The sequence below is a fragment of the Culex pipiens genome, chromosome 1 (assembly GCF_016801865.2).
Source record: "Culex pipiens pallens isolate TS chromosome 1, TS_CPP_V2, whole genome shotgun sequence".
Classification (NCBI taxonomy): Eukaryota; Metazoa; Arthropoda; class Insecta; order Diptera; family Culicidae; genus Culex; species Culex pipiens.
The window spans coordinates 39,472,182-39,491,463 of NC_068937.1; the positions used below are offsets into that span (position 1 = coordinate 39,472,182).

A 19,282-nucleotide genomic window follows, 5' to 3' on the forward strand; every position below is an offset into this window, starting at 1 on the left:
CATGTTACTGATATTTTAGCACATTTGTTGAAAATAATCTGCTGCGTTTGGATGTTATTTTGGCATAATATTCTCGAAATAACATTTTGTTATCTAACTTAAACTGTGTAGAATATAACAACATTTTGCATATAAAAAATGTTTTTAGTACCTACAGAATTTGTGGCTTGTCATGCTGCAGATTTTTACGGACAGACGTTGTCCAATTTCATGAAAATAATATGTTTTGTCTTATTTCAAACATTACGCGTGAAGTTGCCGTGAAATTCCGATTTATGGTGGTTGACATGCCGTGAAATTTTGAATATTTCATATTTTGAGATTAACTTTAAACTGGGTTTGTTGAAATATTACATCCGAAGATTTTTGGGATTTCAGCCCAGATTTCTAAAAGAGCTGTCCCGTTTTGCCCCTGATAACGGTATACGTCTCTCGAGTTTAGAATATTTTTTAAGTGTCATGATTACAAATAAACATATGTTGAAAACGACTCGTCTGAATTACAACATTATTATTTTTAAACATTTTTAAATTTTCTCAAGCATATAACAAAACTTATAGGTAGTTCAATTAATGGGTGATTTTTTAAAACATTCAGAAAAGTTCTCAGGAGCAGATATTTTTTTAAACTTATAAATCGGACCAAAAGCTTTGGAGATAAATTCACTAAGAAATTAACGACACTTTGGATCACAATATTTTCTCAATTCATATTCTCCCATTTAAAAAGCACAAAAAAGGGTAGCACACAGTAAAAAAATGATGTAGTATTTCATCTGGGATTGTTGACCGATTTTTTCAGAAAAAAATGTGTAAAATAACATATTTTAAAGTTAATTAAGTGATAGTTAAATTGATTACATAATTTAATGTAATTTTATCTCAATTTTTATGGAATGTGTGAAATTACAAAAATTGAGGCATTGAAAAAGAGGTAATATTCAACAAGCCAATTTTGCAACATATCAAAATTAAACAGTTTTTAATTCATACCTTAGCTGAAATATGTGTTAAATTGGCCTTGCTTTGAAAAGAGTTATTTTGCCATAAGATTGGTTTGTTTTTATCAATGAAAACAATTTTTGCTCAGCATTTTTTCGTTATTTAAATCATTACAAATTCCGACAGTTAAAAGAAATTAAATATTATAACAGGCAATTACAATTATTATTTGGAGGTAATTTACCTCAAATCTGGTTGTGGTGAAAAGGGAGCCACAAGTTCAAATTTTAAATTAAAAAAATGTTTTAAAATAAAATTCGGATTGAACCATGATATTTGGATTGAACCATGAAATCTGAAGTCTTTTAAACAATATTCTGAATATTTTTTTAGTCAATTAATTACTTTTATGCTGAAAAATTGTCAAAATGGTCAAAAACTGATTGAATGTATGTATGTAGTTAAAGATTGTTTTAAATGATGCTGAACATGCCAAATAAAAGATTTGTAGACAAATACCCGCTTGAAATTGTGATTTTATTTAATTTTATATCAAAAACTCTTCAGAAAAGGAAAAGGGTCCACTAATGGATAACATAATTTTTTAATTTTTTTTTGTCTATTTTTACCTAAATAATGTGTTTCTATCATTTTTTGACACAAAATCTCTCACCATTCTCAAATGTAATATTATATTTTTTTACTGTGTACATTAGGGTGGTCCAAATTCGGGCTTTCTTGGGGCTATCCCCTGAAATCAAAGATTGACCCATCACTAGGTGAAATTCCAAATTTGAGCTCATTGTGACCACGGGAACCCCTCCCTCTAATCGCTTGGAGTTTGTATGGGAAAAATCGTAAAAATGTATAGAGAAAAGCAACTGTTTCAGTTTTCACCTGTGGAGGGCGCAACTGTCGTCGAATCTTTATCAATTCTCAGATGTAGGACCTTCATAAAATTTAGAACAACTTTCCAGCAGACAGCTTATTTATTTAATTTCAAGCGATTTGAGGGTGGGGTTCCCATAGTCAGAATGAGCTCAAATTTGGAATTTAATCTAGTGATGGGTCAATCTTTGATTTCAGGGGGTAGCCCCGAGGAAGCCCGAATTTGGACCACCCTAGTGTACATGGGAAAATTATGCCATTGTTATTAAAATCCAATCCGTCCAAATCGCCATTGTTAATTGAAAAAATGAGCATGGTCATCACGATGACCGTTAGTGGCATTTCTTTATCCTTAAATTCCTCCACATTTTCAATTTGATTTTATAAAAAATATACAATGTATTCTTATCATTTATTTCATATGTACCTAATAAATATAAATTTTTTGACCCGAAATTTTTTTAAATTCATTTGTGTACAAAAAATCTGTCAAAAAAATTGAAATAATATTTGTACTAAAAAAATACTATTATTTATATTGACCTTATCATTCAAATGTCTCGGTGGATTCGCTGGTCGGCAGTTGGACTAATAATCCAAAGGTCGTCAGTTCGAATCCCGGGGTGGATGGAAGCTAAGGTGTAGAACAAGGTTTGCAAATGGCCTCAACAATCAAGCCTTCGAACACTTAGTTTCGAGTAGGAATCTTGCAATCGAGAACGCCAAGGCAATGCTGTAGGGCAAATAATTTGATTTTTTGATTTTGAGATTTTTTGAAAAATTTAAAACAGGAGGGAGGAGAGATTTAAATTTCGATATTATTTGACCAAATTAGTAGTCTGCATTTCGATGCCTCTATGTTCTCTTATGCTGTCCAGCTAGAAATCACAGCAAGCTTAGTACAAGAGAGCACAGAGGCATCGATTTACTGTGAACTGCCCCGTAACAACAGTTCATACATCACGCCACCCCCTGAAAGTAAAGCAACTTACAGCTCCGCTCGGGAGGACAACTTCGCAGCCAAGCCTCCAGTTAATTACAGTCTCAAGGATCGAATTAATTTGAAAATTAGTGTTGCGTGCAAAATTGGAAATGTGCTTATCCTTCCACCTCCTCTCCACCACCTTCCTGCTGGCAGCCAGCAAACAAGTGCCTATTACTTACCGTCCCCTAACTTATGCTGGGATTAGGGCCGCCTCAAGTTACGATCGTCGGCAGAGCTCGGTAATTTGAGCCACACATCATCGAACCCCTCGATGTTGTTCCAACGAGCTGCGGGACGTCCTCCCCGGTCCTGCATGCGGATTTTATATCAAGATTGATGCTTTTTAATTAAATTAGAATTAAACGAAATTTGTTACGCCCCCGCACTTCGAGAGAGTAACGAGATCGAAAGTGCAGTCAATAGGGATAGGGCTTGTTATATGCTATAAGCTGGCTGGCCGACTGGCTGGAAGTGCCACCGGAATGCAGTGACCCCTGGATGATTGATTTGCTTTGATGATTGCGGCACCGGAATCGTAATGGAAAAGGGGGTTGACTCTGGAAATGTTAGTACATGTTTTGCGATGTGTTGTTCTACATTTTTTTAACTATAGTTTAGAGGGATAACAGTTTGAATTGTGATTTTTTGCCTTCCTCACCTTACTGAGGAAAGGCTATAAAATCACTCAGAAAACGAACTTCTTAGTTTTACCTCCTAGACCCACCTTCATGTATACATATCGACTCAGAATCAAATTCTGAGCAAATGTCTGTGTGTGTGTGTGTGTGTGTGTGTGTGTGTGTGTGTGTGTGTGTGTGTGTGTGTGTGTGTAGGGATGTGGGTCTGTGCACCAAAAAATATGCACTCGATTATCTCAGCACTGGCTTAATCGATTTGGACCGTTTTGGTCTCATTCGATTCGTCTTGGGGTCCCATAAGTCCCTATTGAAAATTATGAAGTTTAGTAAAGTACTTCAAAAGTTATGCTAAAAAAACGATTTTAACAAAAGTCCGGAAGATTGTAAAAAGGGTGGTTTTTGTAAGAAAACCCGTCATGCTATACATTTTTAGAAAGGTAATAAAAAGACCTTTCCAATGCGTCAAAAAAATTTAAGATCTGACAACCCTATCAAAAGTTATAAGCACTTAAGTGTTATGTATGCACTTTTTGGAGGCCGGATCTCGAATATTTCGATGAAAACCTTGTCCGGATCTCTCATGCGACCTATCGTTGGATAGGTAATCAAAAGAACTTTTCAACGCGTCCAAGACATTGAAGATCTGACAACCCTATCAAAAGTTATAAGCATTTAAGTGTTATTTATGAACCTTTTAGAGGCCGGATCTGATATATTTCGATGAAAACGTTGTCCGGATTTATCATGCGACCTGTCGTTGGATAGGTAATTAAAAGCCCTTTGCAACGAGTTCAAAAGATTGCAGATCTGAGAACCCTATCAAAAGTTATAAGCACATAAGAGCCCTAAATTATGAAGATCTGACTATACCCAATCTGACGGTATGAATAATGAATCAAATTGATAGAACACTGAAAGGTCCGCCCTTTTGTATCTATTTTGGATAGCATTACCCTCCAAATGTGAGGAAGGCACCAACCACCTAAGGGTGGATTAAGTAACGTTTTTTATAAAGAACAAACTTTTGAACTTTATGTTGGAAATTGATGAGCTCATTTCGTAGTTTTTCTTTAATTTTTATTGATACAAAACAAAAACCTTTCTGGTTTTGGCGAGCAGTCTTGTCGAAAACAGAAAAACAGATTTTCTTTACTTCACCGACGTTTCGACCTTTATTTTGAGGCCTTCTTCAGGGGGTTTATAGTTGTCTGTTTCTTGTCAAAAATGTTTTAGTCCTATTGTTAAACTGTCCTTTACGTTTGCTGCACATCAATGTTTGTCCAAATAAATTGTTGTAAAACAACATTCAACTGCTGGGTCACTTTGTACTGTACAGTTTCAATTGTAAACTTATTGATTGTAAGTTTTTTATTGCCAAAATTGCCTATAATTCTTTCAAAATTTTGAGGCGTTTTATTTAATTTTGATTTTGATTGATTGCTTCTTGACAGTGCAAGCTAACAATTTCAAGACAGTTGCATTAATTAAAAAATGTTACTCCCCCTTTTATGATCAGTTTCTTAAAGGCGCCTCAATAAACATACAAATTGTTAATTTTATGTAATAAACCTGCATAATACTCTATTAAATGAAAAACTTTTTTTATCAAAAATTGCCAATCTTTTAAGATGATAAGGCTCCTTGTAAAATTATGTTAGTTTTGAATACTTCCTGGAGTGTTTGTCGCAGCATTTGTTTACAACTTCAAGGTAGTTTCAGAAAATATACAAGTTTTTTTCACTGTCCCCCAACTGTCCCCTTTAGAATAAGCGCCTGATTGAACTTTAAGGAATATTACTTACATATTTTTTTCTGAACAATAATTGAGTCTTTCAAATCTATAAGGTGCCTTGAACAATTTTGCATAAATCATAACAAGAAAGAACTTGAGGTTTTTTTCAGGCTGGTTGTCGTGTTGTGTTCGATTAGATTTGATTAGGCACCTTGTAAAATTCAATCTGATTTTGAACCCTTTCTGAATGATTTCACGCATTGTTTGCCTGCAACATAGAGAAATAAGTTTTTCAAAGGCGCCTAACCGATTGACATACAGAAAAACTCGAAGCCTCGTTTATCTGAAGTTTCAATTATACGAAGTTTGATTATCTGAAATAATGTTGTTTTTTCGTATATTTTTGATTTTAAATATTGAATTCGTGTTCTGTGACCCCATTTAATTCAAATTGAAGTGATCAAATACCTGTCACATTACAAAATGAATTTAAACAATAGAGCAATTCTCTACGAATCGGTTTTTTGGCTTCCTCTCCGAGGAATGCCATATAAAATCACTTGAAAATTGGCCAAAAAATGTCACTGCGATTTCTCGGAAATGGCTGAACGGATTTGGAAACTTCCGGTTGCATTCGATCCCTCTTAGCTTCCGATAAGTCGCTATTGAAAATCTTCCCCGTAGCCCTTTCCTGTCAAAAGATTTTAATTTTAATTTTTGCATTATTTAATCCGTCTGAAACTTTTTTGGTGCCTTTGGTATGCCCAAAGAAGCCATTTTGCTTCATTAGTTTGTCCATATAATTTTCCATACAAATTTTGCACAAAAAAGATGTATGAAAATTCAAAAATCTGTATCTTTTGATGGAATTTTTGTTCGAAATGGTGTCATTAGCAAAGTTGTAGGTATGGATAAGGACTACACTGAAAAAATGATACACGGTAAAAAATTTGTGATTTTTAATTTAAATTTTTGTCACTACAACTTGATTTGCAAAAATATACCATTTTAAAATTTTTGATATGTTTTAGGGGACTTAAATGCCAACTTTTCAGAAATTTCCAGGTTGGACAAAAAATCTTTGACCGTGTTATGAATAATCAAATATTGGTCAAAAAATTAAATATTGGTTGCAAAAAAATTTCAACTCCATTTTGCGATGTAAAATCAAATCTGCAAACAAAAGGTACTCTAGTGAAATTTTGATAAAGTGCACCGTTTTCAAGTTAAAGCCATTTTTAGGTTACTATTTTGGAAATAGCATTAGTTTTTAATTTTTGTAAATAAGTGTACAAAGCTGAGAAAATTCTTTATATTTTGTTTTTTTTTAACTTTGTTGATACGACCCTTAGTTGCTGAGATATTGCCATGCAAAGGTTTAAAAACAGGAAAATTGATGTTTTCTAAGTCTCACCCAAACAATTCACCATTTTCTAACGTCGATATTTCAGCAACTAATGGTCCGATTTACAATGTTAAAAAATGAAACATTCGTTAAATTATCCGATCTTTTCGAAAACAATATTTTTAAAAAATTTAAATCAGGACTAACATTTCAAAAGGCTTATACATGCAATATTACGCTTTTTTGAATTGTTAGAAAAAATCGAATGACCGAAATCTGAGAGAATCGCTCAATAGTCAATCACCGCCATTTTGGTCACCATCTTGGATTTAAAATTTCGAAATCTATTTAGAGCATTTTTAAGGTCACGTTTGAATTCAACAACCAAAAACAATACGATGAAAAATATCGCGATTCGGTTACCTGAATCGATTTTTTTCAGAAAACTTCGGAAAATCGAGTCTGGATTATAGTATTTTTTGTACAAAACTGCGTTTTTTTTTTTCGAAAGTTTGTAGTTTTGGAAAAATGGGTGGATATCAAATAATTAAGAATCTATATATATAAAAAATTTCGACGGTTTTGTTCGAACGCGAATCAGTTTAATACGGAGCGTCGAATCGAGGTGCTATTTTTTGCGTTGGGATCGTATAAGCCCAAGGAAGGTTTATATACTAAAAAATTGCCACTTTGGCCATTCTAGGACCGATTCCGGAACATCTGCAGATTGTATGGGAAAAGTTACGTTAAATCAAATTTTGATCAAAGGACTGAAAAAGAAAAAAAGCCTAAAACGTCAACAAACGAAAAAAAGGCAGAACGAAGTTTGTCGGGTTAGGCTTGTTTCACATAAATTTCCACATTAATAACAGATTTTTTGAGAAAATTTAAAGTTTTCATACAAATTAGTATATAAAAAGATATTTTTTTTTTTCAAAAAATACTTAGTTTTGTGAAACTCCAGAGTATTTTTAAATAATTAGTTTTATTTTCAAAATATATAAGAAATCAGTAATATTCCATCGGAATGGAAAATTAGCCGTTCGGTATTCCACAACAACTGGAATTCAAGTTTGAGAAAATGAATTGTAGCTAAAGCCCTAACAGAAGAAAACAAAAATCTAAACTTTTGTAAAACATTTTCCCCAGTCCATCCCCGAGCGAACAATGATCCCCGGCTCTCAATATGCGCTCGTAACCTCTCATAACGATGTTATTTATGTTTAATGTTGCCGGCGTCGTCGTTGTCGGGCACGGGCTCAAGACGTATGCAAAAAGAGCACTGATGCAGCTCTAAACTATTTACATGAGCGCTACTTACCTCCCTGTTAAGGTTGCTTTGGGCCAAATGGGAATCGTGATGGAGCATAATCTTGAACTTGTGTGCATCTACGTTTTATCTTCGGTATCGAGTTTGAAGTTGTTTCAAAGAAATGAATAAAGAATGTGAAAAGAGCATTAAAAAGTTGTTACAACTTAAATGATTTTTGTGTTATCTGATTACTGTTTATAAAAAAGTATCAATTAAATATCTTAAAAGCTGTCCAGCTGTCAAGTCAAGTTTAAACGCAAGTTAACGGCAGGCAATCATCACTATCTGATCGACTCCACTCACTCATAGAGGCACATTTTTACGACTATCCTTCAATTGCACCCTAAATCAATACCATTTGTGCTGTTCAGCGAGACTGCTACTGCAGATGTTTTCGCACCAAGTCCGGACTTATTTTGCTGCAAACAAATCCGCTCACGCCACCACACACTAATGAGTCTGTGGCCTATTCATGACAAGCCATTTATTATTACTGGCCGGGGTCGATTCCTCCCGAGCAACGCCATCGTCTTCTGCTCGCTGGGTTGTTATTGTAAGCAACTTAAGAACTTGAACCCCACCAGGGAAGGCTCGATATCAATGTCTCAAGCCTTCGATGACAAGCGATTCTTAATGATTCGATGTGATCCAAGAGGCATTCCGAAGCAGACCTCTAAGCCTTTTCAAAGTCATTTGATATCATAGAACAATAATCAAGAACACTTGAACAAAGAAAATGGCAACACTGACCCAACTGTCAAATCGAGGGTTGCGATCAAAGTCAGTGCTGCCAGTATTTAGAAAAATTAGCTCAAAACTAACTAATCCACTTGTCTGTGGTGACTTCCCAACAGAAAGGGAGTCTTTTGCATGGTCTCATTACCCGATCTGATAAATATTTTATAGCCCAAGACGGCTAGTGTTGCACGGTTCCCTGATGGTCGAGAAGCTCCACGAAGAAGCCAACAAACCAAAAGTTCAGACTTATCATCAATACCGTTCTGCACCAGGAAAAATGACGATACACACAACTATGCCTACAGGTATGGTACGGCAGGCCTTAGGAGTAGCAAATAAATCGCTCCGGAATATTAAATTGTCAGCTGAATTATTTATTGAATATTCATCGGGCGCTGCTGTCACTGATGACAGGAGGGGTAGCTCAAAGCGAAAGGATCTTCTTCTGCTAGGTTGCTTTGAGGGTACTGACCATGTCACATGTTGTAGGCAGTGAGTTGGTGACTGACCTGAAGGAACCAAACGACGATAACTTGAAGCTGATGTTGGTGAGCACGTAATCGAATAAACGTAAAATAGATTCGAATCAGCAGTTTGAAGTTGACCTGTTACCTGCACATAAAAAAATGATGGTAATATCCATCCGAAAATGGTGACAGATTTTGTGTCAAAAAAATGTGTAAAATTACATCAGAAACTGGCAAATTTTCATTTTAAAGTTTAAAAGTTTAATTTTGGAAGGCTGAAATTTTGGGTGGTCGAAATACTTAACAATGTGCATTAAAATTTTTCAGATACTGATGAAAATTCACGAATTTCTGATGTAATATTACAGTTTTTTAAACAAAATCTGCCACCATTTTCGGATGAATATTACCATCATTTCTTTCTGTGGAGCGCCATTAAATCTCAACTGATTTGGCTCAAAATTGGCAAAGTTACTTATTTGTAGCAAATGTATCGAGTCAGAATGTATTGTCACCCCAACGGATATGCATTAAGAGCGAGTTTTTCACCGATGTGAAACAGGTCGTATCGAGGTGCTCCGATTTGGATGAAACTTTCAGCGTTTGTTTGTCTATGCATGAGATGAACTCATGCCAAATATGAGCCCTCTACGACAAAGGGAAGTGGGGTAAAACGGGCATTGAAGTTTGAGGTCCAAAACACATGAAAAATCTTAAAATTGCTTGCATTTTCGTAAAACATCATCAATTCCAACTCTCTTAGATGCATTCGAAAGGTCTTTTGAAGCCCTTCAAAATGTATTATAGACATCCAGGATTGTTTTAACTTTTTCTCATAGCTTTTGCTAATTACTGTTAAAAATTGATTTTTTTAAAACTTTAATAACTTTTGGCAACAGCCTCCAACACCCATACTCCCATAGGTCAAAAGTTAGGGAATTTCATGGACTATAAGCCTACGGTATTAACATTTTGGCCAATCGCAGTTTTTCTCATAGTTTTTCGATTTTTCTAGAACAAACATTTTACAACGTTAGTTTTTGCTCTGTAGGCCTCCATAGCGGCACTTTTTGGTCTCAATTTTGACATATTCGGAATCCTCAGAAAATTTTACATTAGATTGAGGTGTTGGAATTTTGAATTTGATTGGAAAAAATGCCATTTAGAATTAATTAAAATATTATTTAGAATTTTGTCGGATTAGGGGTAAACAAGTTTTCGCCTACTTGTTACAGCATTTGACGTATTGATCATAGGGTAAATAAAATCCATTTCTTTTTTCAAAAATGTTTTATTTAATTATTTTTTAAATCAAAATTACAACTCCAATACTTCTAACTTACGTGAAATTGAGCGAGGATTCCGAATATGACAAAATTGAGACCAAAAAGTGCCGTCTTCTTGGCCTACAGGGCAAAAACTAACGTTGTAAAATGTTTGTTCTAGAAAAATCGCAAAACTATGAGAAAAACTGCGATTGGCCAAAAAGTTAATACCGTAAGCTTATAGTCCATGAAATTACCTATCTTTTGGCCTATGGGAGTATGGGTGTTGGAGGCTGTTGCAAAAAGATATTAAGGTTTTAAAAAAATCCATTTTTAACAGTAATTTGCAAAAGCTATGAGAAAAAGTTAAAACAATCCTAGATGTCTATAGAATATTTTGAAGGGCTTCAAACGACCATTTGAATGCATCTTAGAGAGTTGGAAATGATGAAGTTTTACAGAAATGCGAGCAATTTTAAGATTTTTCATGTGTTTTGGACCTCAAACTTCAATGCCCGTTTTACCCCACTTCCCTTTGTCGTAGAGGGCTCATATTTGGCATGAGTTCATCTCATGCATAGACAAACAAACGCTGAAAGTTTCATCCAAATCAGAGCACCTCGATACGACCTCTAGAACAAACCGAGCAGAATCTAGAAATACTGCCTCTTAAATCAAAAGTTTTGAGAATTGAGATGGTTTAATTGATATTTTAGCTTTGAAAAGCTTAAATTTTGTTTAAACTTGTTCATTTTATTCATAAACTTATTCGAAATAGCCAGCAAATGAAAAAAATCGTTTTCTGGCTGACACTTGAAAAATCTAGTATTTCCAGATTTATCGGGCAACCTGGCAACCAAAGCCCTAATGGCCACTTCCGGTTAAGCTGGAATTGATTCCGAACATCCGAAAAATTACCAACTTGACTATTTTGATTAAACACCATCAAGTTGAATATCACAGATCATTGAATTGAAAGGCATTGCTCAAGAATAAAAAAATTAAGCAAGTTTTAGGTTTATTTATAGTTTTTCGAATGTTTTTGGGAAATATTTGGAAACACTCGTATTGACAATTTTATCAAAAATACAGTGAGTCAAATATTTGTCCGTACCCCTTCGTATGGAAACTTTTTGTGAGGTAAAAGTACATAAAATTTGACTAAAATACCAAGTTTTATACATCAATCAACGCAGCAGAACGTTCACTTCAAGATCCATTCACTAGATTTGTAAAAAACTTATCTTAAAAAAATACAAAAATTGTTTACTGATAAAAGTTAACTAAAGAGGTCAAATAATTGTCTGTCCCCCTAATAAAAGTACAAAATCTGATAGATTTAAGGGGTTACATACATGTAGAAAATCACTAAATTTTATATTACAGATTATTTGATAAATTTACTCAAAACATGATTTTTAATTACTCCTTAAAGATTCATGAAGATATTTAATGATTTAACTGAGTAAGAGATGATTTAAGTTCAAAATTTTGCCATGCGCAAAGCGGGCTGTCAAACTTTGTTGGCGTTTTTCTCTAAACCCCGAGTTGATTTACGGGTGCCACGATATCTCGATATGGGATGGACCAAATTGGCTGAAATTTTAGGTGAAGACTCTCAAGATGTATCCCGTGTGAATGACGAAGCCCAATTTTTAAAATTAGCTTTTTTAAAAAATACAAAAATCAGAAACAAACGGTTTTTTAATATGAAAAACACAAAAATATTTTTATCTTTTTTAATAATAAACTTTTTGAAAATCGGGCTTCGTCATGCACACGGAATCGGTTTAACGAGTATTCACCAAAATTTTGAGCCGATTTGGTCGAGACTGTGTTGAGATATCGTGGCACCCGTTTTTTGAAACTGCCAACTTAAAATTTCTATACCTCGGCAACGATGCAACCAAATATCTTCAAATTTGTTTTGAAAGTAGGTGAAAATGTATATTTTAATGCCATGAAAAAAGAATTTGAATAAAGTTGAAGTGTGTGCTCATACTAACCTCTGACTTTTTTGCCAATATACATGTATGTAACCCCTTGAGTGAATTCTTTAATGAAATTTTGTTTTTGTGCCAAATACAAGTACCTCTAGCCAGTTTGTAACAACTTTGAACTACGGATAACTTTGTTTAGTAAGTTTATATAAAAAATTGGTTAAAATTTAATTTTTTTAAGTTTAACTGATCGAAACATTAGTTAATAAACAACTATTTTTATAAAATTGCTATTTTATGTTGTTAGAGTCTCTATTGAACAAGTTTCAACAATATTAGTTCAAAAAAATTGATTTTATCTTTTTTATTGGCATTTTCGACCAAAAATTCTGTTTTGAAACAAATACGTTAAACAATCCGGATTGTCCCGGAACCGGTTTGAAGACTTTCCGAAAAGTGTTCATGTATATTTGACAACAATCAAAATTGTTTTTTCAAAATATTCTAGATTTCTCTCTTATTTTTTAATAATCCATAAATCTAGTAAGAATGGGATTTTTCGGTTTTTTTTAAGACAATGTGATCAAGAACATGAAGATTTCTGTGGGCAAATTATAGTTTACAGTGAAACGGAAATCAAGACAAAAATAACATTCCAAAAGGGCATTGCTCCAAATGCTCACTATTTAAATGACACCAGGTTCCATATTCTGATTCAGATTCCAAAATCATTCCAAAAATATTATTCAAATTCACTGGCAGATTGTGGTTTGGTTGAGCGTTTTAGCAGAATGCATTACTGTGAATACAAAGAGACGAGTTGTTCCTTTTAATTCTTAAATTATTAAAAGGAACAACTCGTCTCTTTGTATTCACACTGGCAGATGTTATCTTCGCTAAGAGAGTTCTCAACGATCGATTCTGGCCGGTTGATTGAAACTGCTCACATTATTTTGAACAAAAAGTTGTTCTTCTAAGCTAAATATTTGACTTTAAAATGTAAACACCATATCTCGAAGCATTCTTTCCGTGCAGTTTTTAATCGATATCGAAAAATGGATCACGTTTGACACAGTTCTTCATCACCCGTAAAATAGAAAAACCCTTTTTAATCGATCGGAACTTGAAAAAGGCACATTTTTGCAGCCAATAATGTCAAAAATTAGACAAAATAAAACACATACTACTGATTCTAAAACAGCTTATTTACTCGTAAAAAAAGTCATGCTCGTGCATGAACAGCCTGCTACTTTTCAGATGTAAACAAAGTAGGATCATTCGAAAATTGCGTTACGCATTCTTTCTTTTCATCACCAAACTCAAAAGATGGCATTTTTGTCATTTATAACAAATCCAAATTGAAAATTTTGTAGGGGAACTATACCCTTTCTCAGCCTATTTCTATTATCGGCCTATCAGCACTTTGATCATGAATTACAGCTTTAATAAAGTGTTTTTGACTGTTCCAAAGTAATGAATAGCTCAAACAAAAGTGAGCAAGCAACTCTCCATTGTTGATACATCTGAAATATTGATTCAATAGCGGAAAACGGCAAAAGTGATGAGAATTGGTCGAACGGCTTAGAGTGATTAAAATGGGCATATTTCCCCTATTTTTTTTGCGATTTTTTTTGTTTTGTGAAAAAATTTCTTTTGACATTTTTTCCCCAGAAAGCTCTGGCAATACCTTCAACTTTGTTCAAGAAACCAAATCGATCAGAAATTCCTTTCTGGTGATACAGATGTTTGATTTTTTATAGCCGTTTTATACGGAAGGTTGCCGAAATTCTGTGGTAACTTGTATGGACGAACTAACGATGCAAAAGACTTCTTTGCTCATCGAAAAAGTACATACAAAGTTTTAATCAAATGAAAAGATGCAAAAATCGTTTTCAGAAGTCTCAGAGAATCAACCCTTTAAAATTATTGCGAAGAGAGGGCGTTTCCAACAACTGTCAAAATACATCGTCCTAAATGACGCACTTCACATTCAGCTTGAAATGGAGTAGTTTTAGACTCGCACTTGAAAGTGACACTTTAAGTAGCAGTTGACTGGTATTTCTGAAAGCGTTGAGTGCTGTAAGTCCTTGATCGAGACAGACCAGGGAAAAATCAATAATTTACAATTAAATCAGATAATGGACACCAACACACGCACACACCCACACTACTGGGTCAGTCAATTGAAAGGCGATTGCGTTGTGCCATTTCAAACGCTTTGATCTTTTGTTGTTTCATTTACGTACAACCGGAAGGGATAACTGAAACCAAAAAAAAGTGCATCCGATTGTGAGCAAAAAATCTCATTAATTGGAAGAGTGCATCCGATTACGCTTCCGTGCAATGCACATGAAAATGTTTATTAAACAATTTCATTGACACCAAGCACAACGCGAACCCACCATTATGGCGTTATTTTGTTGTGCTATAAAAATAATTTGACACTTTCTGACCAACAGTTGTCACAGCACAACATGCTGTCACCTGTTTGGCACGCTCGACGGGGTAGTTCCTGGTAGAGACCCTAAATAGGGAGACTGGTCTAAGCTTGCTAAATCGATCTGGCAACGTATGTTTTGAGCTTGGCAACACTGATAAGTTTTGCTGGGCGTAAAGGAAAATGCTCGTTTGGATACGTCAAACTCGCGTCTGTTTGGGTACGTCAAATTCACTTCGTCCAGTCTCCCTATTTAGGATCTCTAGTTCCTGGCTGTGTTGGGTTGGTTGAAATTTGAGCACTTTTCGATGCCCGTGGGAGCGAAGCTCCAACAAACAGCGAATGCTTGATGGTTCGACAATGATTGATCGGGAATGGCTATCCGACTCCCTAGCCCTGTTTCAAAATTAATCAAAATTGCTCATGATTGTTCATGACTGTTCAGAAATGTTCAAGATTATTCAAAATTGTTCAAAACTGTTTGAAATTTTCAACTGTTGAATATTGTTTAACATTGTTTAAGATTGTTCAAGGTTGTTCAAGATTATTTAGGATTGTTCAAAACTGTTTGGATTTTTTGAAAGAGTTCAAAATTTTTGAATTTTGTTCATGATTGTCTAAGATTGTTCAAGATTTTGCAAAATGTTCAATTCTGTTCAAGATTGTTCAAAATTTTCAAGAATGTTCAAGTTGTTTCAAGATTGTTCAAGATTGTTCTAGAATAATCAAAATGTTTTTCGGATTTGTTTTTTTAAAAAACAGTAAATAGTTTCCCTGTCAAATTTTAACATTGTCCGTCTATCAAGGTTTTACTGTAAACTTAAGGTATTCGATTTCAAGTGTAGTTCCACGAACCTGTTGGATCTTTCCAAGGCATCATTGTTCGGCCTTTAAAGGCCTTTTGCGGTTTCACACCGTTCGAAGAACAAAATCCGAAGATTGATTTCTGCCCAAGAAAGGAAGGTTTTCGCACTGATCGATTGGTTCGCCATAAATTTGAGGTTAAGTCTGGTTCCCGTTACAATGGGTCTGTCCAGCACACGGACAATGTCCGGCCAGCAAATGGCCTTCGATTGCCAATTTCGATTTTCCATATTGAAAATAACGACCCGGAACGGAATGGAGTTCCGGTGACGACTTTCCGTCGAGTGTCTGGACCAGTAAATTTAAAGCACTCCTTCGGGAGTTGGCACTCGGTGTTTATTCGAATTTTCATTTGATTGTTTGCCGACCTCCTCCGGGGTTGGTTCTGCGCGGGAGAGGATCAGTCATCTGCCGATAGCTGCAGATGAATATTTAGAGCACCACTTTTCAGTCCAAACATAACAAGCACTCCTCGTGTGGTCCAACTAGCATGCAACTCCGGAAAATAGTGCTGTTATGGGGCTCCGGCAGTCAGTGGAGAGCAGCACCGATATTGCCCGTTTTGCAGTCAAATAGCCACAAGGTTGATTGAACGAAATTAATTTCGACCCACAAAGTCGATTACTCGGGTTCGAGTGCGTTGGAGAACGGGTGCGTTTAGTAGTTGGGGTTGATTGTTTTTGAGTATTTCAAGAGTTTCTTGCTTTTTTGCTTTTTTGCTTTTTTGCTTTTTTGCTTTTTTGCTTTTTTGCTTTTTTGCTTTTTTGCTTTTTTGCTTTTTTGCTTTTTTGCTTTTTTGCTTTTTTGCTTTTTTGCTTTTTTGCTTTTTTGCTTTTTTGCTTTTTTGCTTTTTTGCTTTTTTGCTTTTTTGCTTTTTTGCTTTTTTTGCTTTTTTTGCTTACTTGATTTTAAAATTTCCTGTTAATTCAATGTCCCACTGAACGCACCCTTTGAAATAACTGCGTCACTCGAACAGATAGTGCTGGTCTATCAACCCACTCTCTATCTCTCTCAGGATATGGCTTCGATCCTTTTCCCGGCTATCAGAACCAACAGCAGAAGCACTCTGAACAATTTTAATTTTAATTCATCCTCGTTTATTGCATTCCATTCCGGGGGTTGTGTTCAGGTTATCATCAAGCCAAAAAGCTTCAGGGAAAAACGCAACCCGCTTCACCCACCTTCTTCCCCTTCCGGAAGGTGGCTTTTTGGACAAACTGTCGGCCAGCAGACGCTCCGGAAGGCAAACACTACCCGATCCCGATTGGATTGTTGTCATGAACAGGCGGGCTGTCGGCCGACAAAAGGCCAACCTCTCATCAGCATCAAGTGTGTGTGGCTCAAACGATGAGGTTATGTTTTTCCTGGATCATCCCAAATCCGATAAAGCCTTTTCTCCATGCCGAGAACGACACAAGCTTGGGTTGGTTATAAACAATGTAATCCATCTGTAAAAGGTATGGCTATGTTTTCATGCTTGTATTAGTGTACGAACGCAGAGAAAAATATTTTGTCGACTTTGAATTAGTTTTTCCTTCAATCAGCATTTTTCTCTCCGTGCATGGTTAGCGACTGAACGGTGTGACGTCATACCGTTTGTTTTGGTTTGGTTTGCCATACGATTTTGCAAGAAATCTCAGTTTCTCGCTTAAAATCGTTAAAAATTTGGTTTATTACTGAAAAAATAGCAGTTAAAGGTAAGTGCCAACAACTATGACACGTCTACATCAATATTTTTCCACATTAATGTTTTGATATTCCAGATATTGTCGGAATTGCCATAAACTGCGACCAACACTGACGAACAGAGGACGGTCTCCTTGCGGAACTAAGAACGTGGACCTAACCGATAGTGGCCGTACCAAGGACTTGAAGGAAAACCGGTGCCAGTGGCCGGAAGCAATCCGTCGGATGGGATACTGCTGAAGCGATCAGTAGCAGCAGCAGCGTCAACATTAGTAAGTTGTTATGCTTCACGATGGACTACAAGTGGCACATACTAACAAATGCCCCCAACAGCAAATGCAGCAGTAGTCTCCACCGGAGAACCAGGTAATTATTTGACGTGATAAAGGTGACCATCGCCAGCCTGGCCACGACTTTAAGTTGGCACTTACCTGATTCCTTTCCCAAACCAGGCCGAGTAGAAACCCATCCGGTCCGTGCTGGCTGCGAACCGCGGCGAAATCGCTACCGTGTCTTCCTAGTGTGTAACGAGCTGGGCATGCCGTCGGTGGCCATCTACTCCGAGCAGAATCGCCAGCACATGCACCGACAGAAGGCCGACGAGTCGTACATCGATGGCAAGGGCCTAGCCCCGGTCGAGGTCTGCAACACATTCCAGAAATTATCCGGGTGTGCAAGGAGAACGACGTCGACGACATGCACCCCGGTTAAGGGTCATATCGGTCCATCACCTAAGGTTGTCCAGCAGATGGGAGACAAAGTGGCCGCCCGTAAGGCTGCCATTGAAGCAGGCGTTCTAATCGTACCGGAAACGGACGGTCCCGTGACCATCAAGGTGGAAGTGTTGGTTTTTTGCAAGAAGCACGGATTTCCCGTGATCTTCAAGGCAGCGTTAAGCGGAAGTAGCCGTGGAAAGGAAAGTGTGAAAAATGGTAGAGGTCGGAGACAACTTCGAGCGAGCGAGTTCGGAGGCGAAGGCTTCCGTCGGTAATGGTGCCATGCTTATTGGAAGGTTCATCGAACGACCTAGGCATATTGAGTTGCAACTGCTGGATGACAAAGCTGGCAACGTGGATCATCTGTACGAACGTGATGGCCCGGTTGAGCGGCAGCACCAGAAGTTGGTGGAAATTGCACCTGCACCAAAACTGGCCCGCGAGGTCCGTGGAAAAAAAAAACGAATACGCTGTCAAGTTGGGCAGACACGTCAGATATGAAAACGCCGGAATCGTGGAGGTCCTTTGAGACGGCAACTTCTACTCATCAAAGTGAACGCCCGTCTGCAAGTGGAGCACCGGAATTGATTTCGTTTAGTTGGGACTAAATCTAAAATCCGTGTCGCCGAGGGAATCACGCTGCCAGAGTTGGGATACACTCATGATATCATTAAAACTCCCGAACAGCAGCAACCGCTAATACAGCCTAATTACGAAGAACAACAAATGGCAAAAAGTTGATCTCAACGATTTTTTTAAGTTAGCAAAAATACAACAAAATACCTAACGTACATAACACATGCACACTATCTGTAACAGAAATATATTCTTAAAACAGCTTAAAACTATTCTTCAGTTCAATTTGTTTTCATTCATCTTGTTATCATCGATGGCAACTAGTTTTAATTCATAAAAAGTACTTCTCGGTTTGTATTTAAGACCAAATTCATTTGGAACCCCGATCGTACAGAACTTCAATCTCCCTCCCATCTTGGACAATTTTCCATACAAAAAAAACTTTTTTGTATGGAGCGTGGACAATCACCATACCCCCCCCCCCCCTCCCCGCCTCCCCTAAAGTATCCACGTGGTTTATGGATGGTCCCCTAGTTATATGTGTCCAAACAACTCCTGAAAATTTTACGCCGATTGGTATGGTCGATGCGGATTGGTAGGCACTGCTCGTGTACTTCCTCTGAAGTATCGTTTAAAAGTGTTCATATCAGGAATAAATAAAAATCTCGATAAAATCTTTCACCACTCATGCTCAACATAGTTCAAATTAATCTTTTCATGCGTGAAAGTAACCAAAAAAGCATAAATTGCA

At 36.4% G+C, this 19,282-nt stretch overlaps 1 protein-coding gene across 1 annotated transcript; it reads left to right on the forward strand.

The window, feature by feature from the left end:
- The first annotated feature begins 9,053 nt into the window (after nt 1–9,053).
- Nucleotides 9,054–18,933, forward strand: LOC120432392 (pyruvate carboxylase, mitochondrial-like). Its single transcript, XM_052711673.1, has 4 exons — nt 9,054–9,136; nt 17,429–17,511; nt 17,573–17,605; nt 17,692–18,933. Exons 1-4 carry the CDS (start codon nt 9,054–9,056, stop codon nt 18,228–18,230), a joined length of 738 nt encoding a protein of 245 aa, XP_052567633.1. The 3' UTR covers nt 18,231–18,933.
- The last annotated feature ends 349 nt before the right edge of the window (nt 18,934–19,282 follow it).

Bases quoted from the DNA above. Each gene is read 5' to 3' on its own strand.
- LOC120432392 (XM_052711673.1), top strand. From the start codon at position 9,054: ATGTCACATGTTGTAGGCAGTGAGTTGGTGACTGACCTGAAGGAACCA. The intron at 17,512-17,572 runs GTAAGTTGTTAT...TGCCCCCAACAG, and splicing joins CAGCAGCAGCGTCAACATTA to CAAATGCAGCAGTAGTCTCC. The intron at 17,606-17,691 runs GTAATTATTTGA...TTCCCAAACCAG, and splicing joins AGTCTCCACCGGAGAACCAG to GCCGAGTAGAAACCCATCCG.